Source organism: Stegostoma tigrinum, chromosome 42 (genome assembly GCF_030684315.1).
Source record: "Stegostoma tigrinum isolate sSteTig4 chromosome 42, sSteTig4.hap1, whole genome shotgun sequence".
NCBI lineage: Eukaryota > Metazoa > Chordata > Chondrichthyes > Orectolobiformes > Stegostomatidae > Stegostoma > Stegostoma tigrinum.
In genome coordinates, this window is record NC_081395.1 from 8,855,295 (window position 1) to 8,881,394 (window position 26,100).

Genomic DNA, 26,100 nt, shown 5'->3' on the forward strand with positions numbered 1-26,100 from the left:
GTTATTAAATGCTATATTTCTCTTCATGGATTTCATGGATTGCCAGTGTCACTGACAAGATACTTGTTTCCCATCCCTAATTGCCCCTTGAGATGATTAGGCCATCTCTGAGGGCTGCTAAGAGTCAAACACTTCGCTGTAGTCTGGAGTTGCATTTAGGCCCATTGCAAAAAGCACACGATCACCGTCACAACACATCAGACAAAAGGATACCAAACAACTTCAAACTAAACAGGTCCATCTCATGTTGTGCCAGAAACGCTTAAATCAATCCTAGTCTGCCAGTAAGCGGCTGGAACACATTACCCGTAGATTAGTGTGTTGATTCAAGCAACATTTCTCCTGGATATCCAATTTTCAGCACACTTTGTTTATGTGTAGGTGACTGTTCAGGGAATGCCAGACAGAGGGACAATTCAACTAACGAAGGTATCTATCAATTATCCATTGGTTTACACACTGTACAAATAACACACATGAAAGCCCTGTTTCAGTAACTCTTCACTGCTTAATTGAGGACTTGGCAAGTGAGATCAGCAAGTCAGGGGAGGAAATAAACACACATCTAAACTTATCTGATAGCAGTCAAAGGTGCAGTATTTAGAGAGGCTACAGCAATTCCTCCAAATGAGGTAGATCATCCTGAGAATGTGGTCTTAGCAGTGCACAGGACCTTGGATACTCATCTTTACACAATGGTGGCAGTATCAGCACTTTCAGGTCAGACAAGAGATAAAATTTCCCCCTCATTGCCCTGTTAACTCAGTAAAATGCAATGATTTAATCTTTATTGCTGCCCACACCATGCCAGATGCGTCCTTGAACATTATTTAGTATATAATTCTGGGAGATATCCAGCAAGGATCCATAGCCCAAAGTATCATAAGCCATATTCAAGACTAGAATCTCACTGCAGCTCAATTCACAATCTTGATATAGTGCTAGGTTTTTAACCCCAAATATCCCAATCAAGGTTCACACATCTCAGCTCAGGTGACAAAACCAAGAAAAATGAGCGAGTGGCAGGCATTAACTAATTTAACACAGAACAAGCAAAGTGCTAAACTGGGCAAGCAGCTAACCTTGATAAAACAGCCTCAAGCTACCTCTCGTTAGGCAGAAAAACTGCACCCCAAGTCTCACACCATTTCAAGAAGAAAGGGACCAAACGCAAAGCAGCAACTCAGAGTCAAGAACTGAATGTGAAACACCTGGTATTTATTGTATTAGTTTTCAATACAAGAAAATGCATGAACTTAAAAAAAAGGAGAGGGTAAATTTTCTACTGCTGACAGAGGCGCAATGTACTCCTGACCAGCACAAAGAATCGTTACGACTAAAAAACAGAACACGCAGAACAAGCCCGGTTTTCAGAGAAAGCAGGAGAGGGGCAGGGTTTGGCCATTGCTCACTGGGAATACAGTGAGCCTGTGTCTAGAACTGAGTTTTACTTTACTTCTGTAAGTACTTCTAAAAAAAAAATTAGGGGTGGGGTATCGCACCAAACGTCCTTTGCACTATATCCCGCTGATGTACGCGTCCTGCACAACCCGAAGATTTGCACGTATACTGGGGGTACCCGACTCTCATCAGGGGGATACTTAATCATTCCTGTAAGAAACAAAAAAGCACACACGGATGTCAATTTTGATTTCTTTAAATATATATGTTAAATAAGAGGCACACATCTCACCTCGAGTTTGTAGCCTGAAATCGACCACCCTGAAATATGCAGCCATTTCACCCTGTCCTACACGAGCCACGTCGATAACAGACTCAGAGACATTCAGTGGCTAATGCACAAAGAACTGAGATCCTCGGCAGCAGAGAAAGAAAAACAACTGTTCAATATAAAGATAAAGAGCACGAGGTTCTGTTAGCACTTTGGTTATACACTAAGCACGTATCAACTTCAATCACGGTGCAGTCTGCTGTTCAGGTCAATGTGCACCCGATCACCTGCGGTCATCACCTCCATATGGAGGAGCTCTGGTTCCACGGGTTTCCTTCCATTAAAATGTGTAATTGGTCCCAATCCACACATCAATCTTAATGGAAGCACATCAGAAGCCTACTAAATAACACTGGGAATCCCAGCCAACCCTGAACCATCCTGGGAGGAAGGGGGCAGAGGAAGAGGAGCCTTGAAGCTCCTTGTGCAATAGCCGCCTGAAGTAGCGCCTGCAATGTCAGACACACACCTGCAGTTGGAAAGAGGATAGTGCCTCACCTTTGGATCAAAACATAGAGTATCGTGAACGGTCCATGTAGGCATTCCCCACTGTGCTCGGTATGTCATATGGAGATCTAGTGGACATTGATGCCGCATTGACTTGTGTGTAATCAAACCCATATCCGGTGCTCGAGGTGGCCAGGGGCATCCGTCGCAGAGGGCTCCTATCCCGGCTGTAATAGGGAAGGGGTGAGGACGGCACTGGGTGCCTCCCATAGGGATCTAACCCGCCAGGGACACAATTGGTCATCGCAGTGCCTATAGGTGCAAGCTGAGTTGGCCGCTGATCAAAGTAGGGGTCTCCCGTCGCCGCATATGGCTGTGCCGGGTAGGTCTCGTAGTGGTGAGCCATCCCATACCGCTCATCATACATAGGACGCTCTCCGTATGCTGACATGGGCCGCGTTGGGTAAGGTTGGGGGTAGTTGCAAGAGAATCCGCCATCAAAACCGCCGCGATCTTTGGGGCATTCTTTAGACCAGTGGCCCTCTTTACCGCACCGGTAACAGCCATTTTTCTCGCCCATCCCAGGTTGTGTCCGAAGCCGGCTCCTCGACAGCTGGACATGGATCCGTTTGCCTTTGAAAACAAGACGCAAGAGAGTTTGCTCAATGACACTTCTCTGTGGAAAAAAAAATGCGGGTCTCTTGCTGTGGTTCAGTTTAAACCCAGAGCAGAGGTGGCAAGGGTTGGGACGGGAGTTCCGGTTTCAACTGCTACCAAAGGATGCAAGTCGAGTCATGGGGAGTCGAAATAACCATTGTTTAGCTGGGACAGAGTGGGAATCAGGGGTTTGGTGGGGAAAGACAGACATCAATTCTATAAATGTTTTTGTGCACGAGGCTGAACAGAGTTTGCACACACCCATAGCTGGTACTGGGGACAAACTGTAAACTAGCTTTGTACACTGCACATTTAAAAAGAGAGTGATAGTTTCTCATTTAAGGTATTCCCCTACTCCCTAAAGGGGTGAAAATTCCTCACAAGAATACAGCTGCGATTTCCTAAGTGCTACAATGCTGACGGACCTTAAAACCTTGTCGAGGAAAGATTGATTGAATACCACAGTTACCAGAGATAGTACCCAAAGATGTGTATCCCTTCTCTCCATCAGCTGAGAACTGTGGCTGGGTGACACTGTGCACTGGTCTGACACAGAAGGGGACTCAAGCTCACGGTAACCATCAGGCAGAAAACACCACTTTAAAGCAAAGATGTTAACCTTTTTGTTGATTCTTATAAATGAAAAAGCATTTCTCAATGGAGATGCACACTTCCCTAGTTACTGGTCATTAAGACAAATACCTTTTTGCATATTTGTCTCAACTAAGTGTGGAGAATGAAGTAAAACCAGACAGGTGTTCAGCCAGACTGTGAGGAAACCAAAACATATGTCACAAGATGTGATATTCAGTTAGTTCACCTTCTTACCACTTTTCAATTCAATGAGGTCCGTGTAGAGTATCAATGTTCCCCAAAGTAAACACAAGGGGCAAATTTACAAAAGGAGCAAAATAATGAAGTTTCCTCAAAGGAGGCAGCAGACAGGTCAGACTGTGCTGCTGAATGGTATCCTTCCGAAGAATGTCAGAATGGTGGGAAGGAACCGCACAAGATACTTCCATGCACAACAGAGAGCAGCATGAGTTTGGCCAGGCGTGTAAAGTGTCTCCAAACACACACCCATCTCCAAAGCATATTGATGGAGGATGGAACACGTGCTGGCAACGACGCAAAAATGCAGCTGCAGGGAACACCAGATTATGGTGAAGCTCCAAAGCAAGCGCACAAGAATTCTACACCATGTCCACTTGGAAAGGCAACCGGTACTAGTTCCTTCTGCAAACAGCACCTCGAGCTCAACACAAGAGTGACAGACTTATCCCTCAATACATCAAATCAGAATTGATCTAACTTCCAAATGTCTGGCTTCATAACCTTCTATCTCTGTGGCCACATTCATTTACAGTAACTTCAAGTTGTTGGTACACTGTTCGCCAACAAGAACAAAGTTGCTGGAAAAGCTCAGCAGGTCTGGCAGCATCTGAGCAAGAGTTAACGAGGACGGTCCAGTGACTTCTGAGGAAGGGTCACCGGACCCGAAATGTCAACTCTGTTTTCTCCTCCACAGATGCTGCCAGACCTGCTGAGCTTTTCCAGCAACTTTGTTTTTATTCCTGATTTAGAGCAGTTCTTTTGGCTTTTATTTAATGAGGCGACAAGTGCTGAGAACACTCCCAGGTGCAAGAATTTCATACAGAACAAACTCGAGCACAAAAAGGAGTTATTTTTGCTTCAACGACCACCTGGTGATTGGCTTCTGGTCGCAGATGGACATGAATTAACATCAATGACATCACTAAGAACGTGGAAGATAAGAAGGAGAACACAAGAGGTCGACTTGACATTACAACTCGCCATTCTCTCTATAAACCTTCTGAACTGTGCAGACAGCAGCACTGTGTTATTTTCAAATTGGACTGACTGGGAAAAGACCAAGTTCTAACCTGCTTCACAGGAGCCTGGCAACTTTACAGATTCAGACGCTGCTCTGAAACAGAGGCACTTGGCGCAAAGCCATGATGGTGCATTCCACTGGGTTCGGCCCAAGGATTAGTGACAAATTTCCAGAGTTCCAACTCTAGTCTGTGCACTCTTCTTGTGTGCGGCATTACTGGGACTGCAGCATTGCTGAATTACCCCTTTAATGCACACATTACATCATCAAATAGAACACACTTGCAAACTCCAGTAGCCCACTGCTGAAAAACAGTCCTCGTTCAACTCTTGTGGCAGCAGGTTTTGGAACTGCCATCTCAGACAGACAGATAGACAGCAAATGAGCAGGAGAGCAGCTGTCAGCCCACAAACCACTATGGGCAACAGCATTAACGCAATCTCAGCACTTAAATTCAATCCCAGTGATGCACAGTAATCTCAGCAGTCGTTAGTGAAATTGCCGATCTTCCATTTAAAATATAGTGTCTCTCCAGCTCAGCTATTGTAACTTATCTAGGAGTGAATGGGTTTTTCACATCTCTAGCTAATGCAACCGGGCTATAGCTTAAACAAGTTTTTTGATTATTTGCTAGAACTTGCGAACAGTAAGTGCTTTCTCTTAAAAGTAGATAATTCCACTATTATGAGTGTTCTCCTGATTGCAATAACTTCTATTGGAGTACAATGTTTCTCCTGTATGGCTGGTTTCACCTCCAAGTCGAGATAATGGGCTTTTGAGCTGGGAAACAGACCTGAAACCAGTCCTCCTCTCACTACATCACCTACTCTACAGTTGTCTGTTTCCATCACCCCTCCAGCAAGCAAAGATGATGCAACTTCCACTAGACAGGCAAGGAATCGACCAAAGCCCTTCAGACAAGATCCTTAGTCCAGTAACACGGATGCTGATCATTTTCAATACCATTATCTCAACCAGGTGATTCCTGCCCAGCTCGTGTTAGTTCGACAGCAGCACTTTACACGCAGTCAGACATTGCTAAAGTGACCCTGCACTCAGGATCACCACACAGTTTTCAAACAAAGCCTGAAATGCAGTTAATAGACGTGAGATGAATACCACCTGACCACTGTGAGAACAGAACTAGAAAACTAACTGATGTGAAAGGAAGTACAATGAATGATCCCAATACTACTCATTTAGGGAAATTAGCAGACCTGCAAGTTCTGCAGAACCAATCACACTTCAGGAATGCTAGACCTACCAGCAGCATTCAAACAGGTAGGTCTTCATTCATCTGTCAGTCCCTTACAGGCGATCAATACAACTGTGGGAAGTATCAACTCTGTTTTCAATGATCAACAGGTGCCACTCCCAAATGTTGGGGGAGGGGAAAGGGAGGTCATTCGGTAGTGGTCAGCAGCTACGTAGATTTAAATCCCTCACCCCACCAGGTCAGGAATATAGTCAAATAGTTTGTCCAATCAGTAAATTCTTGGAATGTGAATGAGGATTTTTATGATGCAACGGTCAGAACCTCACTATTCTTCACCAGAAGCCAGTTAAAAACAACACGATGCAACATCGACAAATCAGTAAGTGTGGACGTAGATGAGAGATTAGAAACAGGACGTGCAAAGATCAGGTAATTTTTGAAGCTCCTAGTATTTTACCGTACAGGTATTTGGGTAGGGGCAGAGTAACTAACACTTTTTCAAAAAGATGTCAATTACTGCCTCTGTTGTTCCACTTGCCATCCGCGACAGGGAATACTACAGTCAGTACTGCGGCAGTATCATTGCTTGATGCGACTGGTGCCCAAGCTGATACCATGTCCCCGCCCATTACCCTACAGCAATTTCACCTTTAAACTCAGTGCCATCAAAGCCTCGGATGGCTTCCATGGCATCTTCCTCCCGCTCCATGTGCACGAAGGCATAGTCCTTGACAATGTCACACTCGATGACAGGCCCATACTCTTCGAACCTGGCCCGCAGCTCTTGGTTCGTGCACTCGGCTCCAACGTTACTGACGTGAAGCTTGGTTGAGGTCTTCACCTTGCTCTTGCTGGCTTCGACGTTGATGGGAAGCCCGTGCAGTTTGTGGTGATGAAGGTTCTTGATCGCTTCATCTGCTGCCTCTTTATCCTCCATGTGCACAAAGCCATAATTCTATCAAGCAAAAAAAAAGCGGTGACATTTTAATTTTTTCCTGCCACCCAGTCCTGTGCTATCCCTGTATGAGAACAGCAGCATGATGAGCTCATCACTTCCCATGATCTTTTGAACCAGGACATCTAACAGAGTCCTCCTTAAACTTTGCTTTTTTCCCTATATCTCTAAAAACTGAGAGCTCCAATTCCACTCTTCCAACAAATTAAGACAAAACTCCTTGTTTAAGGAGATACTTCAGAATGCTCAGAAGAGGTACACTCCAATTAGAAAGAAAGACCTCTGCCCAAAGGGAAGGACTTAACATCCGTGACTAATTAAAGTTGAAGGTAGTACCAAATTGAAAGGGAATGCATATCAATTTACACAGATGAGTGGCAAATCAGAAGACCGTGCAGAATATCAAGAACTGTAAGGACAGACTAAAATATTAACTAGGTGGAAGAAATTAAGAGTGAGAGAGAAATGTAGCAAAAACGGGAAGAATTTCAGCGGCACTTGAAAACAGTAACTAAAGCGAGCACAAATCCTCTTCCTGCTATGGGTTGACCCACAATGCTATTAGGGAGGGAATTCCAGGATTTTGACCCTGTGACAGTGAAGAAACGGCAAAATATTTCTAAGTCAAGATGGTGAGAGGCTTGGAGGGGAGCTTGGAAGTGGTGATGTTCACATGTATCTGCTGCCCTCGTCCTTCTAGATGGAAGTGGCCATGGGTTTGGATGGTGCTGTCTGAGGATCTTTGGTGAACTTCTGCAGTGCATTTTGTAGATAGTACACACTGCTGCTACTGAGCGTCAGTGGTAGAGGGAGTGAATGTTTGTGGATGTGGTGCCAATCAAGCGGGCTGCTTTGTCCTGAATGGTGTCAAGCTTCTTGAGTGTTTAGATTAGATTAGATTCCCTGCAGTGTGGAAACAGGCCCTTTGGCCCAACAAGTCCACACTGCCCCTTGGAGCCCACCCAGACCCATCCCCCTATAACCCACACACCCCTGAACAGTACGGGCAATTTAGCATGGCCAATCTACCTGGCCTGCACATTTTTGGACTGTGGGAGGAAACCAGAGCACCTGGAGAAAACCCACGCAGACACGGGGAGCATGTGCAAACTCCACACAGACAGTTGCCCAAGGCTGGAATCAAACCATTTTAGTGTTGATGGGGCTGCACTCATTCAGGCAAGTGGGGAGTATTCCACCACACTCCTGACTTGTGCCTTGTAGATGGTGGACAGGCTTTGAAGTGTCAGGAGGTGAATTATTCACCGCAGCATTCGCAGCTTCTGGCCTGCTCTTGTAACAACTGTATTTATGTGGTGAGTCCAGTTGAGTTTCTGGTCAATGGTAACCCCCAGGGTGTTGATAGTGGGGTGTTCAGTGATGGCAACACCATTGAATGTCAATGGGCAGTGGTTGGATTGTCTCTTATTGGAGACAGTCATAGCCTGGCATTTGTGTGGCACAAATGTCACTTGTCACTTGTCAGCCCAAGCCTGGATATTGTCCAGATCATGTTGCACATGAAGTTGGACTGCTTCAGAATCTGAGGAATCACAAATGGTGCTGAACATTGCGTAATCATCAGTGAACATCCCCATTCTGACCTGATGATGGAGGGAAGGTCATTGATGAGGTAGTTGAAGATGGTTGGGCCTAAGACACTACCCCGAGGAACTCCTGCAGAGATGTTCTGGAGCTGAGATGATTGATCTCCCACAACCACGACCATCTACCTATGTGTCAGGTATGATTCAAACCAGTGGAGCATTTGTCCCCTGATACCCATTGATTCCAGTTTTGTCAGGGCTCCTTGATGCCACACTCTGTCAGGGCTGTCAGTCTCACCTCACCTCTGGAATTCAGCTCTTTTGTCCATGTTTGAACCAAGGCTGTAATAAGATCAGGAGCTGAGTGGTCCTGGCGGAACCCAAACTGGGCGTCACTGAGCAGGTTATTGCTGAGCAGGTGCTGCTTGATAGCACTGTTACTGACACCTTCCATCACTTTACTGATGGTCGAGAGGAAACTGATGGGGTGGTGACTGACTGGGTGGGATTTTTCCTGCTGTGTGTGTCCAGGACATACTTGGGCAATTTTCCACATTGTCAGGTAGATACCAGTGTTGTAACTGTACTGGAACAGCTTAGCTAGGGGAGCAGTGAGTTCTGGAGTCTTCAGTACTATTGACGGATATGTTGTCAGGGCCTTTGCAGTATCCAGTGTCTCCAATCATTTCTTGATATCACGTAGAATGAACAGAATTGGCTGAAGACTGGTATCTGTAATGGTGGGGACCACTGGAGGAGGCCGAGATGGATCATGCACTCGGTACTTCTGGCCAAAGATTGCTGCGAATACTTCAGCCTTGTCTTTTGCACGGATGTGCTGGGCTGTTCCATCATTGAGGATGGGGATATTTGCGGAGCCTGCTCCTCCAATGAGTCGTTTAATTGTCCATCACCATTCACCACTGGATGTGGCAGGACTGCAGCGCTCAGATCCGATCCATTGGAGGTTGTGGGATCGCTTAGCTCTGTCTATCACTTGCTGCTTTTGCTGTGTGGCATGCCAGTAGTCCTGTTTGGTGGCTTCACCAGGTTGATACCTCATCTTCAGGTACGCCCTCCTGCACTCTTCATTGAACCAGGGCTGATCCCCTGGTTTGATGGTAATGGTTGAGTGGGGGATATGTCGGGCCATGAGGTTACAGATTGTGGTGGAGTACAATTCTGTTGCTGTTGATGGCCCACAGTGTTTCATGGATGGCCAGTCTTGGGAATAATGGGAAATATGGAAATAGCAGATCAAACAAACAGATAGTTTACATCTATCCTTATTGGAAAGGACACAAATAATTGTGGATCTGGAGGTGAACACAGAGGAGAGGGAAGAACTTAAAAACAATTAGGTTCATCACAGAATTACTGCTCTAAAAAAAGCTTATGGTATTGTGGCAACACAACAATGTAGTCAGAAGTTTGGTTAGTCAACAGGAAATAGAAAGCAGAGATATATGGATAATTTTCACGCTGCAAGATATGATGAGTAGAGTAACAAAGAGATTGGTCCTGAGGTCTCAACTGTGCACTAGTTATTTAATTAATTAGGATAAAGCATATGACTGTAAAACTGGCTGATCATACAATGGCTGATATGGATGTAAGTTGTGAAGAGAACATAAGGAGTCAGCAAAAGGTTAAGTGAGTACACAGAAAATCCACAGATAATGTACAATATTGCAAAATATGAACTTGTACACTAATGCAGGAATAGAAAAGCAGCATATTATTTAAGTGCAGGAGCTACAGAATGCTGAGGTACAAAGGAAACTGGATGATCTGTGAGATGAATCACATAGTACAGCTAATACGTGCAAAAAGTGATTAGGAAGGCTAACAGAACATTGTCACTTATCGAAGGGAGATTGGAATACAAAAGTAGGGATGTTTCTCTACAATTGTATACAGCATCAGAGAGGCCACAACTGGAGTACTGTCCAAACCTCCTTATTTAAAGCAAGATTCTTAAAAAATTTATTGATATGGTGTGGGTGTCATTAATGAGACCAGCCATTATTGCCGCTGCCTTATTGCCCTAGAGAAGGAAGCGGTGAGCTGTCACCTTGAACCTCTGCAGGTCATGGTGATTATGCACATTCAGTGCTGTTCTACACATGGCAACTGGTGTGCTGATGCAGATCGCAGTAATGACTCCCAGTTCCAGTTGTTGTTGACAGGCAGAGACCTCAAAAGTCCACAAAAAGATTTTTAGAGGAAACTCTGATTCCCTAGCTCCAGTGATACAGGGTGGGAATGTCATCATGAAGAACCTGAAGATGGTTTGGCTAAGGATGTTTCCCCCAGATGTCCTATGACAGAGATGATTGATCTTCAACAATCAAAACTACTTCTGCCATGTTCAACCCAACCCCACTCAACAAGGTATTTCCCTCCCTACTCCTATCTGCCTTTCATAGTCACTCTGCGACTCCCTCAGCTGCTCCACACTCCCCAATAAACTCACCACACCCAGTACCGTTCCCTGCAAACACAGGTGGTCCTACACTTCCCCCTACACCTCCATCCAAGACGCAAAACAAACTTTCCACATCAGACAGGGGTTCACCTGTACGTTCTCCAACCTTGTTTACTCTATCCATTGCCCTCAATGACGCCTCCTGTACATTGGTGAGACCAAGTGCAGACTCAGGAACCAATTCGTGGAGCATCCAGCTTTGCTGGCACCCTTTTATTCCATTCTGAGTCATTCCATTCTTGATTCTCTCACTGCCCCTCCGGAATTCAGCTCCTTTATCCATATCTGGACAAACGACACTATGCATTTAGATGCACAGCAGCCATGGCAGAACCCAAATTCAACGTCAGTGAGCAGATTCACTATGCTGATGGTTGAGAAAAAACTGACACCACAATAAGTGGTTGGCTTGAATTTGTGCGAATTCTTGAGGACTAGCATACTTGGGCAATTCCCAAATTACTGAGTTGATGTTAATGGTGTAGCTGTGCTGGAACAGTTTAGCTAAAGACATGAGCTGTTATGGAGCACAGGTCTTCAGTACTATTGCCAAAACACTTTCACAGCCATTTGTTCACAATATTCCAGGTGTGACCTAACTAGAGCCTTGTATATGAAGACTGTATAAAACATTTGTTAGATCACTACTCATAAGAGTGGGAACAGTTCGGTTCCCTTATCTAAGGAAAGACATCCTGGTTGACGGCATATTAGGGATATTAGGGATTTTACACGAAGAGTTTGAGTAGTTGGGTTTGTACTCATTGGAATTTAGAAGAATAAGAGGCGAACTTATTGAAACATTTAAGATTCTTAGTGGCCTTCAGAGGGTAGAGGCAGAGACATTTTTCTTGATGTTGGTGAGTCTAAAGACCAGAAGGCATAATCTCAGAGTAAGGAGCTACCTAGTTAAGACAGAAATGAGGAAGAAATTCTTCTCTCAGAAGGTCGTGCACATGTGGAATTCTTTACCACAGAAGTCTGTCAAGGCTAAGTCATTAAGTGCAATCAAATCTGAGATGGACAGATTTTTAATCAGCAAAAGAATCAGGGTTACGCAGAAAAATCAGTAAAGTGGAGTTTTAACAATGTCAGATTATCCATAATCTTAGTGAACGGCAGAGTAGACTTGATGAGCTGGATAGCCTTCTTTGACTCCTACATTTTTGATCTTATGGAGGTTTCAGATGCTCAATAAAACCTTTAATACATCCCAGTATCCCTCTCTCAAGGAGAACACCTTTGGAGTTTCTCAACACATCCGATCTTTACAGTTTAACCTGATGGTTCTAATGTCAATTTCAAGATCATCTTCTAATAGATCTTTGACAAGGAGCCCAAAACTGTTCATAGTACATCAGCTGTCATCTAACGAGTGCCTTCTATATTTAGCAAAACTTTTTTATACTCTAATCTCTTTGAAACAAAGATCACAGTCCATTTGCCTTTCCAATTACCTGAACTTGTATGTTAGCTTTTTGTGATTTACATGAGGACTCTGAAATTCGTCTGTGCCTTAGTTTTCCAGCATTTATTCATTTAAACATTCAGTTCCTCTATTCTTTGTGCTAAAGTGCATAACCTAAGGTTTTCCCACATTATATTCCGTCAAGTTTACTGAAAATTCACTTAAACTGTCTGTATCCCACTTCAGCATCATCCTCAATACTTGCCTTCCCACTTATTTTGGTGATATTTGCAAACTTGGCTATTACACATTCACTTCCTTGTCAAAATCTTCATAAATGTCGTAAACTCAAAGCACTTTCTGGCCAATTAAGTAGTTCTGAGGTATTGTCATTGTAATGTAAAAACACGATAACCAATTCTGCAATATAGGGAGCTCCTACAAAAAGCAATGGGGTAAAGGCCAAATAATGTTTTCCATGTCCGGCTAGATATCGTTCAGATCACCAGGGGATAACTTTCACTGATCATCTATAAAATAGTGGTCACATCCGGAGAACACAAGCGAGATCTTGGTCGACCCACTCTTCTGAAAGATGGGCACAGTACACTGTCAGTAATGGCACTGGAGAACCAGTCTAGATTCTCACGCTCAAGTCTCTAAAGCAAGTGACCTAGCTCAAACATGAAACCAATGCCGAGAATCTATTGCATTCTTCAGTGCCTCAACAGCAGTAGACTTTGCATCACTGGTCATGGAAGTCATTCATCCAATTATCTCCTGCCCAATGCTGGAGGCAGACTGGGAGGAAATAATAACACTCGGACTGTAATATTGGTGAACAACTCTCCACAAAGAATGGGAATCTTCAGAGAAATGGGTCCCTCTCGCTCTCTCTTCTTCCCCTCCACTATAGGTTTCCACAGAAATGGTGCAGGCGTGCCACGGGTTGACTCAAGGACTATGGACGCCCATTCAGTGGGACTGGGGAAGAAATTCAGTGTAACACCCTTGCATTGACATTGGTCCATCACCTCATTTCTTCCCCGCAGTTCAAAATAAAGAAAATGTTCGCTCATGTTTATAAAACAGACGCAGGCTTCAGACTGTGTTTTTCAGATGAGTTACTTTATCCGGTTAATTCCCCCTCACCTTGATGATGTCGCACTCGGTCAGTTTGCCGTACTTCTCGAATAACTCCTTAATCTCTTCTTTCGTTGCAATGCGCGGCAGATTCCCGATAAATATTTTTACCATTTTTTTTGTTCTCTCAATCGAGAAGAAAAAAATCAGTCTAATGAATGCCGAAAAAATTTTTAATTAAAATTAAAGCCCCGTCCCGCCCACCCAACGGGTCCTCCCAAGATGGCGGCTCCTGCGTACTTGGAATAACGCGAATGTCCCGCCCACTAGCGCTCTGATTGGCCCTTTCCTCGAGTGTCACGGTTCTGATGGGGCTTCAGGTTTGTCACTCGTCCACCAACCCCAACGCTGATTGGTCCGTCGTCTCCTAGCGACAATCTCGATTGGCTAGCCACCCCTTGTAGACGAGAAGTCTTGAAGGTTTGGAATTTGCATTGAGCTAGCACCTCTTCCAACCCATCCCTAAAGCCCACGGAAACATTTCACAACCATTGAAAAAACAATGTTTAACAAATTTTAAATAGGCTTTTTTTCCGAAGAAGGGTCGCGATCCGAAACGTCAGCTTTCCTGTTCCTTCAGCACCACCTTTTGTTATGTCTTTTAAACAAAACTAGTCACATTGTAAAATGCAGCATCCAATTTTCACACATCAAATTCCCTATTACAGCAACTTTCCAATATATTAGCTCCGAGGTTCATTAGCGATCCAAAACAAAGGACCAAGTCCAACTCTTAGATGCGCCTGGAAAATATGGGATATGAGATACAGCTCATCTGCCACGTGAGAGGTTACACAGCTCAAAAGAAAAACAGAAGCTGCTAGAAAAGCAGAGTTAACGTTTCAGGTCCGGTGATCCTTTCGCAAAGTAAAACAGAAATTACTGGAAAAACTTGGCAGGTCAGGCAGTATCTGTGGAAAGAAAGCAACGTTAACATTTTGGATCCAGTAACCCTTCTTCAGAACAGTTCTGCAATTTCTGTTTGTTTCTGATTTCCAGCATCTGTAATTCTTTGAATTCTGTGGGAAATAGCAAAACCCATGATCAGTGACAGAGAATTTCCTAGGTGGGTAGTCATCAGCAAATGATTGCTGATGATAACTGACTCAGGACAGCAACGAGAACTCCACTTCCCACATTTACTCAAAATATTGCCAGTCCAAAATATCACACTTATGACTGAAATAATTCCAGAGAGGGTGGTATCCCATGACCAAGTCACACTTCAGTTACAGCTGGAGTCCTTGACACTGATCCAGGTCACTCCTGTTCATATCTGTCAGCCAGGGCTCCCTGATTGGGGTTGTTGAACTGATCCAATCAAGGAACCCATAGTCTATAAAAAGGTCCAACTGACTGACCTCGTTACAATCACAACACCGCTTCTTCTCCAAGTCCTGGCCTTTTTTTTTGTAGCTTGTCCTGGGGCATTGTAGCACTAGGTTAGGTACCTCCAACTCTGACTCTGATAGTGGCATGTTTAACACACAGTAGTTCACCTCTTGGGCCCAGAGTGTCTCAGAAGAAATTCATTTTCTTCTTCAGGCACCAAAGGAGTTGAGACAGTAATATGTGCCCTGTCCATCCCAGATTCTGTAATATCTGGAGACAGGGAGAACTCTCAGGTTCCAGAACAGTAGGAAAGGCCGTCGAGGAGCACAGCACATTTTGCTTGCACACTGCAAGCTTGCAGCTTTTATATGGTCCACGTGCTTGTTCAGGACTGTCATACCTATTCAAAGTCACTGGACCGGCTCTCACATCGAACATGCCCCTTACCCATGCAGGGACATTCCCGCAGTTCCTCCAAGAAACTTCAGCCCCTGAAGTAAACTGTCTCTCGCGCTTAGTGGAGTCTTGTGTCCAGCAACGGTGTTGCTGACGCCATTTCACTCTCCCTCCCACCGGGTCAGGAAAGATTAGATTTAACCCGGAGACACCCACACCATCAGAAGTGCGAATGCCAGACAGAAGACTCCTCCGAGCATGCGGGACTGTTTACTTCACAGGACAAAGTTTGGTGTCGAAACCACAGGAATGGCCCTGCATGGGTAAAATGCTTGGGTCGGCGTGAGGTCAGGTCCCATGACACACAAAGTTCAAGGAGTGAAACGGTTCTGAACGAGCACATGGTCCAAATGAAAGCAGCAAACTCACAAAACAGGGGAGAAGCAAAACATACCCGGCCCCTCAGAACATCTAGCAAGGCTGTCAGACCCGTGGGTTCACCCTCTCCACCTAACAATGAAGGAGCAAGAAGGACATGGCAGATATCACAACCTCAATGCCATTACAACTTTTGAAGTTGAGGAGTTTTGGCCGAGATGCTCCAGGAGGAGGGGGGGGGGGGGGGGCTGTGGTCTGGTACACAAGGCAGAGTCAAAGTTAACAGACCTGGTGTAAAGACACCCCAGGAGAACCCACAGGGAAAAGAACAGGTCTCCATCCCAGGACTTAGAGGGGGAGGGATGTAGTGATTGGGGTGATGTCAGCCAGGTGGGTTGCATAAGATTATGAATTCCCCGATTGGGCCAGATTAATAGCCCCAGTCAGAGAGTTCTAGGTGACTGATATAAACAGGAGTGTCAGAGGTTTTGCTCACGCTAGAAGCCAGCTTTTATAGATGGGGCACTGTCATGTTCTGTGCATGTGTGAACAAAGGGGCACTTGGTGTCAGGGTACCGCTGCTCATAGAGATATTTCAGTAATATTCAAAAACACTGCTAAAGAGAGAGCAAATTGCACACAAAGATCTTGCAATTTGAAGCACAATCACAAAAGGTTGGATAACCCATCACATATTCTGCAGGAATGAGGTCATCACAAGAAAGGTCACTTTTCATTAAAGCCTCTGTCACATATCTAGTGCAGCTTTAATCAGGAAAACATCACACACACCCTTACGTACTTTCCACTGTACCATTATGTGGTTTTATTTCTTTCAGTGTCATTAATCATTTCATTGTCCACATGAAAGTAACCTTAGCAGCTGAAATCAGTGTGAAGAACTCCAGGATTACAGCTTATATAGTTCATATTGAACCTCTTGATGTGAGGACACCTTTATACTGACTGAAGAACACTGAGCAGCTGGACATGAGAAAGATTTCTACACATAGATGATGAAACACAAGGTCTAAAGTAAATGCACTTCTGGAAAAACAGAAACCACAGCTGACAGTCATCAGGGCTCAAGATGATTGCTCCTGTTTTATTTGACATTGGAATCAACTCCACAGGCAAGAAAAAAAATTTGGAAAGATATGATGTGCAAACCTCAGAGCTTGAAGGGTCACACGAGAAACAGAGACTATCATGTAATTCCAGATATTGCTACAAGGCTGCCATAATCAGGGTATTTTACCTGGCTAAGCTCAAGCGTCACATGAATATCCCAATTCATGGTATCTCCCATACAATCAACTGACCAGAGGGAGACTCCAACCAGCGTACACCAGCTCGAACCCTCCACAAGGAATAGTTTCAGTGCAGGGCCAAGTACCACGGATCTTGAGGTTATCCAGCTACCCAACAGATATCAGTACCGCTAAAAAGTGAAGCAGTCATTCTCAAAATATCAAACTTTCAGGAATACACCATCCCATCCCCACAGTTGAAATAAAATGGATGCTTTCAGGCTAATCATCCCCGGATTAAGACAAGGTGCCAGGACAGTCACTGGCATAGACTGTGCTGGAAAGACACGTCAATGGTAGATGCTTGAATGTCAGAAGAGAACCTATAGTGTTAAAACATGTGGGATTTCTTGTTTATTCACTAATTGAATGAAATCACAATTATAATCCATCTCAACAAATCACACCAAACGAGTGAAAATGTGTACCTCCAAGCGACTAAAAAAAAAAGTGAACTGAAAACATTTCAAATAAACTGTCCCATTTCAGGAGGAGGAAGTTTTCTGTTGTTAAATGTAAAATGTGCCTTCCAATGTTTTGCAGAATGCAGAATATCCTAGTTTCTGTGCAGGTAAAGCTGTGTAGTCTAATTCAACTTGAATTTACCATACCAAATTCCTGCTGACAGTGCTGGTAGTTATCTGTTACAGCGACAGATATTTATCTCCAATAGCATTTTAGTGTTTGAGACAATTCTTTACAGTTTACTTGCCATCTTTCATTCAATGTATTCTCTGAGCCGTTGTAAATTACTAAATATTGTTTATTAAGGTTGTGCAAGACAGCAAAACTGCTCAAGATTTTACTGACTTGTCTCATCTGGATATGAAAGCCTGTTACAGTTAGTTTATCAGAAATGTATCAAGAAGACCCAACTCAGCACTGTCTGCATGGAATCATAACACACTGTCACATCTCTCAGTGGATACAAGGCAACAAATAAACTCTTATGAGACTGTTGCTCATATAAAACAGGAACACAACCAGAAAGTAGAAACATATAAAAATAAATTCAATATCTTCATCCAGAAGTATAGAGTGTATCATGATGTTTGCAACCACAGCAGAACATGATTTATTTGTCCACTTTACAACTGTAATACAAGATCTGTAGTCATGTTCTGTACAAAACCAAAGTATTCAGGGGTAACATATCCTTTAGTGCATCATCAGAATTGAGTAACTGAACCAAAATGGAAACATTTTTACAGAACAAAATAGCCCTAGAAAATAATACTTTCATCCATATTAAAAAGTCTGAAAATGACAACACTGAAACAGAGATACAGTATTTATTTAAATCAGGGTATAAAAAAATGTCCATCACATTTATCAAAATCCCGATTAAAACATGAATAAATCAAACCATTCATCTGGATCCCTACACCAATTGCATAAACTAGATATATGATGCAGACAGTTGGGAAGATTTCCTTCTTTCTGAAAGTTCAAATGATCAATATTTCTTTTTATGGTTACTTCTCTCACTGTGAAAATTAATCCCAATCTTATTGTGCACAAGATCAAAAGGATGAATTTATCATTTAAATGAGCAGACAAGCATTGATATAAAAAGGAGGATTTTTGTCTTGTAATCAAAGACAGAACTGTAAGAACATCAAATTATAAGAGGAACAACAATTTACACATTTGTGAGACAAAAACGCGTACTTTGGCTGACAAGTGGGCATTAATTGGTATAAAAATTGGAGAATGTGTCAGGAGCAGCTACCCCCAAGCCTTTGTTTAAATTCAATACAGGCAAGTCAACTTAGAATCCACATGCCAACCAAATCATCAATTTTCTCATGTAGCACAAATTATTGCTCCCATTGCAATTTGGTACTCGTGCTTCTGTCCTGATGAGTGCAAAATAAAAGCTTGAACAGCATGTCTCTTCTACCAGCAATTCTCAAATTCCGTGTTACCAAAAGACACTTTGAATTGACGATAAATGCTAACATCAGACCTTTGTTCTTGGCACTGTCAGGTTTTGCACTTTGCACAGGATTAATCTCCCTTCTGACCTGCAAGGAACACAGTGTTCTTCACGATGCTTCAATACAACACCTGACGAGGACTAAAAGATAAATCAACGATTTAGAGAGAGTGCTGTAAATGCAAGGGTGTGTGTTAGTGTACATGGAAGAAAAGGCCCCAACACATCAAGCAAATGTGCCACACCGACAGAACCTTCCTTTAAAAATAAACATCCAATAAATTAAGTTAAGATCAAGTGAAGGAACTTAAACATTAAGAAACCTGCCATTAATCCATTGTGTCAAAAAACTGTGCAACTTAAAATTCTGATTCATTAATCTCAGAGAGGCAGACATGTTAGCCATCTGCATTCACTGTTTAAAAATTCTAAATATATACCTTATATTAAAAAAAACTAGGTCAAGGACTGTAAGCAGATGCCACGTTATATAAAAGGACCAAGAAACATTCATCTGGAAACCTTCAACCGCTGCCAGTTAGGATTCATTGTTCTGTACCTACTGCTAACACCTAGTACCTTGAAGAAGACAAATCGGGTTTGCCCTTCGCTTTGTTGCTGGGGTCAAACTGTAGAGTTTAGAGTTGCTCGGCGCAAAACATGTGGGCAGGAAGGACCGGAAGGGATATCTGCAAAGCCTGAAAATAGAAGAACTAACGTCAGAACTCACAGGGATTGTGCAGATTTGAACAAATCACTGCCAACTCAGAGTCATAATCACACAGCACAGAAACAGAACAACGAGTCAATGCCGAACATGTTCCCAAATAAACTAGTCCCACCTGCCTGTGTATGGCCCATATCCCTCCAAGCCATTCCTATTCACGTATTTATCCAAATGTCTTTTATACGTTGTAACTGTACCTGCATCCAGCACTTCCTCTGGAAGTTCATTCCACACATGAAACGCTTCATATAAAAAATAATCGTCCCTCGGGTCCTTTTTAAAAGCTTTCTCCCCTCATCTTAAAAAATATGCCCTCTAGTTTTGAAATACCCCACCCCACCCCAGGGTAAAGACCCTTGCTATTTCAGCTTATTTATACCCCTCATGATTTTATAAACCCCCAGAAAGGTCAGCTCTCAACCTCCTATGTTCCAGTTAAAAAGGTCCCAGCCGGTCCAGCCACTCCCTCTAACTGAAGCCCTCCATTCCCGGAACTTCCTGGTAAATCTCTTCTGAACCCTCTTCAGTTAACTACTATCCTTCTATTAGCATTGCGTCCAGAACTGCGCACAGTACTCCAGAAGAAGCTTCACAAATTGCTTACAAATATTTGATAAAAATAGTTAAGAAGAGAAAAAAACTTTTAAAAAGAGTCAGGCTTGGGATCGAGATATGGCCAGCTGAAAAATAAGTCCAATTCAGCAGAATTGATTGAGACGGTACAAAAGATCAGGGAAATTGAAATGCATATCATGATTAATGCTAGGAGCAAATCTGAATTTATTGGAATTGAAGAGTTATCTAGACTCGAAACGTTAGTTTGCTTTCTTTCCGTGGATGCTGCCTGACCCACTGAGATCTCCAGCATTTGTTGATTTCAGTCATGTTTAATCCTTATGTTTGTATGATATTTTACGTCAATTAACATTCTCCAAACTGGCCACCCCGACAAAGCAAAATCTCCCAGGTTCACTGATTGTTACTGATCCAAGAAAGCTAATTTCTAAATATACAGTTTGAATTGATGATACATGCTAACATCAGGCCTTTGCTCATGTCACCGTCAGGTTTTGCACTTTGCACAGGATTAATCTCTCTTCTGACCTGTAAGGAACAGTGTTCTTCACAATGCTTCAATACAACACCCGACGAGGACTAAGAGACAATCAACGATTTAGAGAGAGTGCTGTAAATGCAAAGATGTGCAAAAGGCCCCAATACTTCAAGGAATTGTACCACACCCACAGAACATTCCTTTAAAAATAAAGACTCAATAAGTTTGATAAGGTTTTCTAAGTTTCACAATACCAAATTATATTTCATTCACTAAAAACATACTGATCAGTCTGTACCAAAATAAAACTATCAGATCGTACAGTAGATTGTAAAAATTATTTTTCAGTCATTTTATGATTATTCAAATGCGAGAGGACTCAACACCCTTGCTGCAACGAGCAGACTTTCAGATGTATTAATAAAATATGTAAATATTTCTTAATGTACTCAAGCATGTCACGTCTAAAGAGAATGAAATCATATTGCATTATGTCAGTGTGTGGAAGATTGCTGCAGGTCTGACAGCATATGGGGAAAGAAGAAATGAGCATCATGTTCAATATTAAGAGTCATACTGGACTCATTGACTCTAACTCTCTCCAGAGATGTTGCTAGAAGCATAGAGTTTCTTTAGCATTTTCAGTGACTATGTTTTGGGTCTGGAAATACCAACAGCTGAAAGCACATCAAACATAATCAGAGCACCAACAGAAGTATGCACTCATTATGTCTGCTGCAGTCCTTTAAGTTAGTCCCATTCAGTCACTGTTATCCCCAACTTTGTCTTTTTGAAGTATTTAACCAATTCCCTTTTAAAGGTCGGAGGTGCCTTGCCAGATTTTTAAGGTGGTCCCACCAAATTGCAAGTTGCAACTGCGACTGCAATTCAAACTCCTGCGCTTAAGTTCCCATCTCTGAATTCCACCAAATCCACCAGATTTACTTTTCACATAAACTGCATTCAAAAAAGTTACAAATAACTAAAGCAAACTGTTTTAACTGGTACTCTTGATAAACCAGCAAAAATTATATACCCTAAATACCAGAAGCTCATTACATTATCACAAGTAGTCAGCAGAGGGTGTGAGTGAGAAGGTTGTCTGCCAATCGTTTTATTTCAGGCAATGTTGCACTTTTATTTATGTGATTTATGTTGTAAATAAATTGATATGTATACTTCCGGCATTACCTTTTGTTTTACCTTGTGTTTTTTTAAACTTCATTATGTGGACCTATGATCAACCAGAATATCTGATCAATCAACTGGTAAAAGCCTGGTCCTACAAGTGCCAGTTAATAAAAAGCTTGCCGTAGTTGTGCTATCTACCTTAGTAGCACAAGTGCAAGGGTTTGGGCATTTGTTGGACCGTGTAGCAGGGGCTTTACTCTATATTCACCCTGACGTTGTAGCTGTCCTGAAAGAGTTCAAGGGGTCATAAATCACTAGCCCTTAGGGTGAGTTAACTGCAGAAGAGAAGGGAAATAAGGTCATTAACGTACCCTTTTGCACGACGTCGGGTAATCCATATGGTTCATATTCCGTTTCATCAAATGCTACAGACAGATGATGCCTGAATAGCCGATTCCTTTGTATTCTGGCAGCAAGTTCAGCAGTATTGATTTGCATCGCAAGCTCTGCAGGATTTAATCTTACTGAGTGTCTTTCAGGATTGGTGCGCCCCTTTGACCTGTGACTACTCTCAGTCTGGTCCTGTTCAGCTGTCTGAGGAGGTTCTCCACCAATGCGCTGTCCAACGCCTGGCTTCCTCTCTTCAGCTGAGGACCGCGGCTCCAAACCTGCAGTCGGCCACTGACCACTAGCCACAGTTTCAGCCCTGCAATCACAGAAACGCTCCACCGCTTTAGACAAGGTCTTGTTAGCTATCTTTAGCTCTTGGTCTTTGTTCAGTAAATCAGAGTAGCTGAGCAGATTGTAATCAACCTCTTCACTCTTCCCTTGAACGGTTTGTCTCAAAGCCTCCAGATCAGCACCAAGTTTGCATGCTATTACCTGCGCGGTATCTTACAGAAAAAATGAGAAAATTATATTAAAAAATGCTTCTGAGTACACTAAATTAGATATTTTCTTGCGGCTAAACCCCCAGTTGAACATTAAAAAATAGAGTCAGAGATAATGGGAACTGCAGATGCTGGAGAATTCCAAGATAATAAAATGTGAGGCTGGATGAACACAGCAGGCCAAGCAGCTTTTTGGATGAACTGTTCGAGCTCCTCTGGGGAGCAAGAGGCGGCGCCGATACAGTCATCAATGTACCGGAGGAAGAGGTGGGGTTTGGGGCCTGTGTAGGTGCGGAAGTACCCGGTATGGCTTCCTCTACATTGGGGAAACCAAGCGGAGGCTTGGAGACCGCTTTGCAGAACACCTCCGCTCAGTTTGCAACAAACAACTGCACCTCCCAGTCGCAAACCATTTCCACTCCCCCTCCCATTCTCTAGATGACATGTCCATCATGGGCCTCCTGCACTGCCACATTGATGCCACCCGAAGGTTGCAGGAACAGCAACTCACATTCCGCCTGGGAACCCTGCAGCCTAATGGTATCAATGTGGACTTCACCAGTTTCAAAATCTCCCCTTCCCCTACTGCATCCCTAAACCAGCCCAGTTCGTCCCCTCCCCCCACTGCACCACACAACCAGCCCAGCTCTTCCCCCCCCACGCACTGCATCCCAAAACCAGTCCAACCTGTCTCTGCCTCCCTAACCGGTTCTTCCTCTCACCCATCCCTTCCTCCCACCCCAAGCCGCACCTCCATTTCCTACCTACTAACCTCATCCCACCTCCTTGACCTGTCCGTCTTCTTTGGACTGACCTATCCCCTCCCTACCTATACTCTCTCCACCTATCTTCTTTACTCTCCATCTTCGGTCCGCCTCCCCCTCTCTCCCTATTTATTCCAGTTCCCTCTCCCCATCCCCCTCTCTGATGAAGGGTCTAGGCCCGAAACGTCAGCTTTTGTGCTCCTGAGATGCTGCTTGGCCTGCTGTGTTCATCCAGCCTCACATTTTATTATATTAAAAAATAGAGCTTTGGTTTCAGTGATAATAGGAACTGCAGATGCTGGAGAATCCAAAATAACAAAGTGTGAAGCTGGATGAACACAGCAGGTCAAGCAGCATCTCAGAAGCACAAAAGCTGACGTTTCGGGCCTAGACCCTTCATCAGAGAGGGGGATGGGGAGAGGGTTCTGGAATAAATAGGGAGGGAGGGGGAGGCGGACCGAAGATGGAGAGAAAAGAAGATAGGTGGATTACAAGAGAGTTGCAGTGGGAGAGAGATTCCCTGAGGTTGGTCCGGAGGGAGGAGGGTAACTTCTTCAGGTTAGGCATCCCTGGAAGAGGCTTCGCAGTGAGGTTAAAATTGTCTGCTGTGTTCATCCAGCTTAACACTTTATTATCTTGGATTCTCCAGCATCTGCAGTTCCCATTATCTCTGAAACAATTTTAACCTCACTGCGAAGCTTCTTCCAGAATGCCTAACCTGAAGAAGTTACCCTCCTCCCTCCGGACCAACCTCAGGGAATCTCTCTCCCACTGCAACTCTCTTGTAATCCACCTATCTTCTTTTCTCTCCATCTTCGGTCCGCCTCCCCCTCTCTCCCTATTTATTCCATAACCCTCTCCCCATCCCCCTCTCTGAAGAAGGGTCTAGGCCTGAAACGTCAGCTTTTGTGCTCCTGAGATGCTGCTTGGCCTGCTGTGTTCATCCAGCTTCACAATTTGTTAGCTTTGGTTTCTGTTCTGCTGTACTTGTGCATTTTATCATTCTTATTAAAACTGATACAAATTCCTGAATGAAAATAAAGCCCACAGGAGAATTTGTTAATTTACAAATTTGCAAAGAAATTCATTGCCATCTCCTATGGAAATTTCTCAGCTGGTTTCACATTCAATCATTTTTGGCCCGGTCCAAAGTCGAACAGGAACAGAACAGGGCAAATTGCTTCACATACAAAATAGCTGCAGCCTTTTCAGCCTCTCCCTGTTAGTTCTGCGTTTGAACTATAGGGATATAGGCTTGGACTTTTTTTTTTAAACACCTTCAGCGTGGGACATTGACAGGCAACCCGATAGAATTTTATCAAATAGTAAGGGGCACGGATAGGGTTAAAGGTCTTTTCTATAGGTGGGGGGATTTCAAAAGTAGGAAGCACATCTTTAAGGTGAGACGAGAAAGATTTTAATAGATACGAGGGGCAATTTTTGTTTCTCTTTTACACAGAGGGTCTTTTTGTGCAGAATGAACTTCCAGAGGAAGTGGTGGATGTGGGTACAATTAAAACATTTAAAAGACATTTGGAAAAATGCAGCTAGGGGTCTTTCAGTGACGTCAGACAAAGAGTGAAAACTTGACCAGCCACTGGGACAGTTACCATCGCAAAACTGAATAGTATAATTTAACCACACTTCTGAACAGGCAGGGCCTTGGTTTAAATGTTGGAAAAACTACATCTCTTGTGGTGATACAAACTGGATACTTGTCAAAGTATTAAATTAGATTACGTACAAGTTCTGGTGGAGGAAAAAACTGTTACAGCTGAAGCAAAAATGAACACTTAAGTGTCCAGAAAGCATCCAGCTATTGAGGCATACAATCGCTTACCTTCAATGCATATGAACTAATCATAAATACAAACATTTTGGCTTTACATGCAATTCAAGAGAAAACTAAAACAACGTTTAGAATAAATGTACAGAAACAAGTTAAATCGACCAGAACGTAATTCAATACCTTGTTCGTCCATGTCAAACCTGACAATATCTACCACTGGGTCCCAAAAAGGAAAAGAGGCTTCCCTCTGGAAATCAGGAGATCTGAAAAGTTTCAGTCAAAAAGCTTTAGCCTCAGTTAAGATATTGTTCTTATGCCATGAATCTGGTGAGTGAGGGGCTCTTTTGAGATGAGGCGCCAAAGGCAGCGATAACATTGGAATGATTCTTCTCCATCTGCTGTCTCTGAACAGGAGGGTAACTGTGGTGGCCTAACCACAGCCATCAGCTCGAGAGAGTGAAAGGGCCCAGAACCAAAATGGTAGGGTCTGCGTCTCTTCACAACACTATATAGTCATCTTACAGTAATTCACTCAAGACCAAAGAGTCATAGAGTTGTACAGCATACAAACAGACCCCTCTGCTCAACCCATCCATGCTGACCAGATATCGTAAATCAATCTTGTTCCCATTTGCCAGCGTTTGGCCCCTATCCCTCTAAACCCTTCCTATTCAAGTCCCCATGCAGTTGCCTTTTAAATGTTGAAATTGTACCAGCCTCCGCCACTTCCTCATTCCATACACGCACCACCCTCTGCGTGAAAAAGTTGCCCCTTAGGTCCCTTTTAAATCTTTCCCCTCTCACCTTAAACCTATGCCCCTCTAGTTTTGGGCTCTCCTATCCTGGGGAAAAGACCTTGGCTATTCACCCTAACCATTCTCCTCACGATTTTATAAACCTCTATAAAAGTTACCCCTCAGCCTTTGATGCTCCAGGGAAAAT

At 43.4% G+C, this 26,100-nt stretch overlaps 2 protein-coding genes across 9 annotated transcripts in view; both read right to left on the reverse strand.

Annotated features, from left to right (window-relative positions):
* Nucleotides 1-1,197: 1,197 nt before the first annotated feature.
* LOC125449361 (RNA-binding protein 4-like) lies at nt 1,198-13,673 on the reverse strand. 5 transcript variants are annotated; one of them, XR_007246892.1, is made up of 4 exons: nt 13,458-13,673; nt 6,556-6,862; nt 1,694-2,812; nt 1,497-1,611 (listed from the first exon to the last, which is right to left on the reverse strand). XR_007246892.1 is itself a non-coding variant. In XM_048525108.1 (4 exons), exons 1-3 carry the CDS (start codon nt 13,560-13,562, stop codon nt 2,238-2,240), a joined length of 987 nt encoding a protein of 328 aa, XP_048381065.1. In that variant the 5' UTR covers nt 13,563-13,673; the 3' UTR covers nt 1,498-1,611; nt 2,231-2,237. The 5 variants fall into 5 exon arrangements, 4 of the variants coding, with proteins under 4 accessions (XP_048381066.2, XP_059497595.1, XP_059497596.1 ...); XM_048525108.1 differs by having other exon boundaries at nt 1,498-1,611; nt 2,231-2,812; XM_048525109.2 differs by lacking the exon at nt 1,694-2,812 and having other exon boundaries at nt 1,198-1,611.
* Nucleotides 13,669-26,100, reverse strand: part of LOC125449353 (centromere protein F-like) — a 44,309-nt gene continuing 31,877 nt past the window's right edge. For 3 of the 4 annotated variants that reach the window (XM_048525096.2, XM_048525097.2, XM_048525098.2), the window contains 2 exons: nt 22,087-22,608; nt 18,141-19,501 (listed from right to left, as the gene is read on the reverse strand). In XM_048525096.2, coding sequence (XP_048381053.2) covers nt 19,428-19,501; nt 22,087-22,608 — 596 coding nt within the window. In that variant the 3' untranslated portion in view covers nt 18,141-19,427. Of the gene's footprint in view, nt 14,360-18,140; nt 19,502-22,086; nt 22,609-26,100 lie in introns of those variants that run through there. The other variant, XM_059641611.1, reaches the window with a different exon arrangement.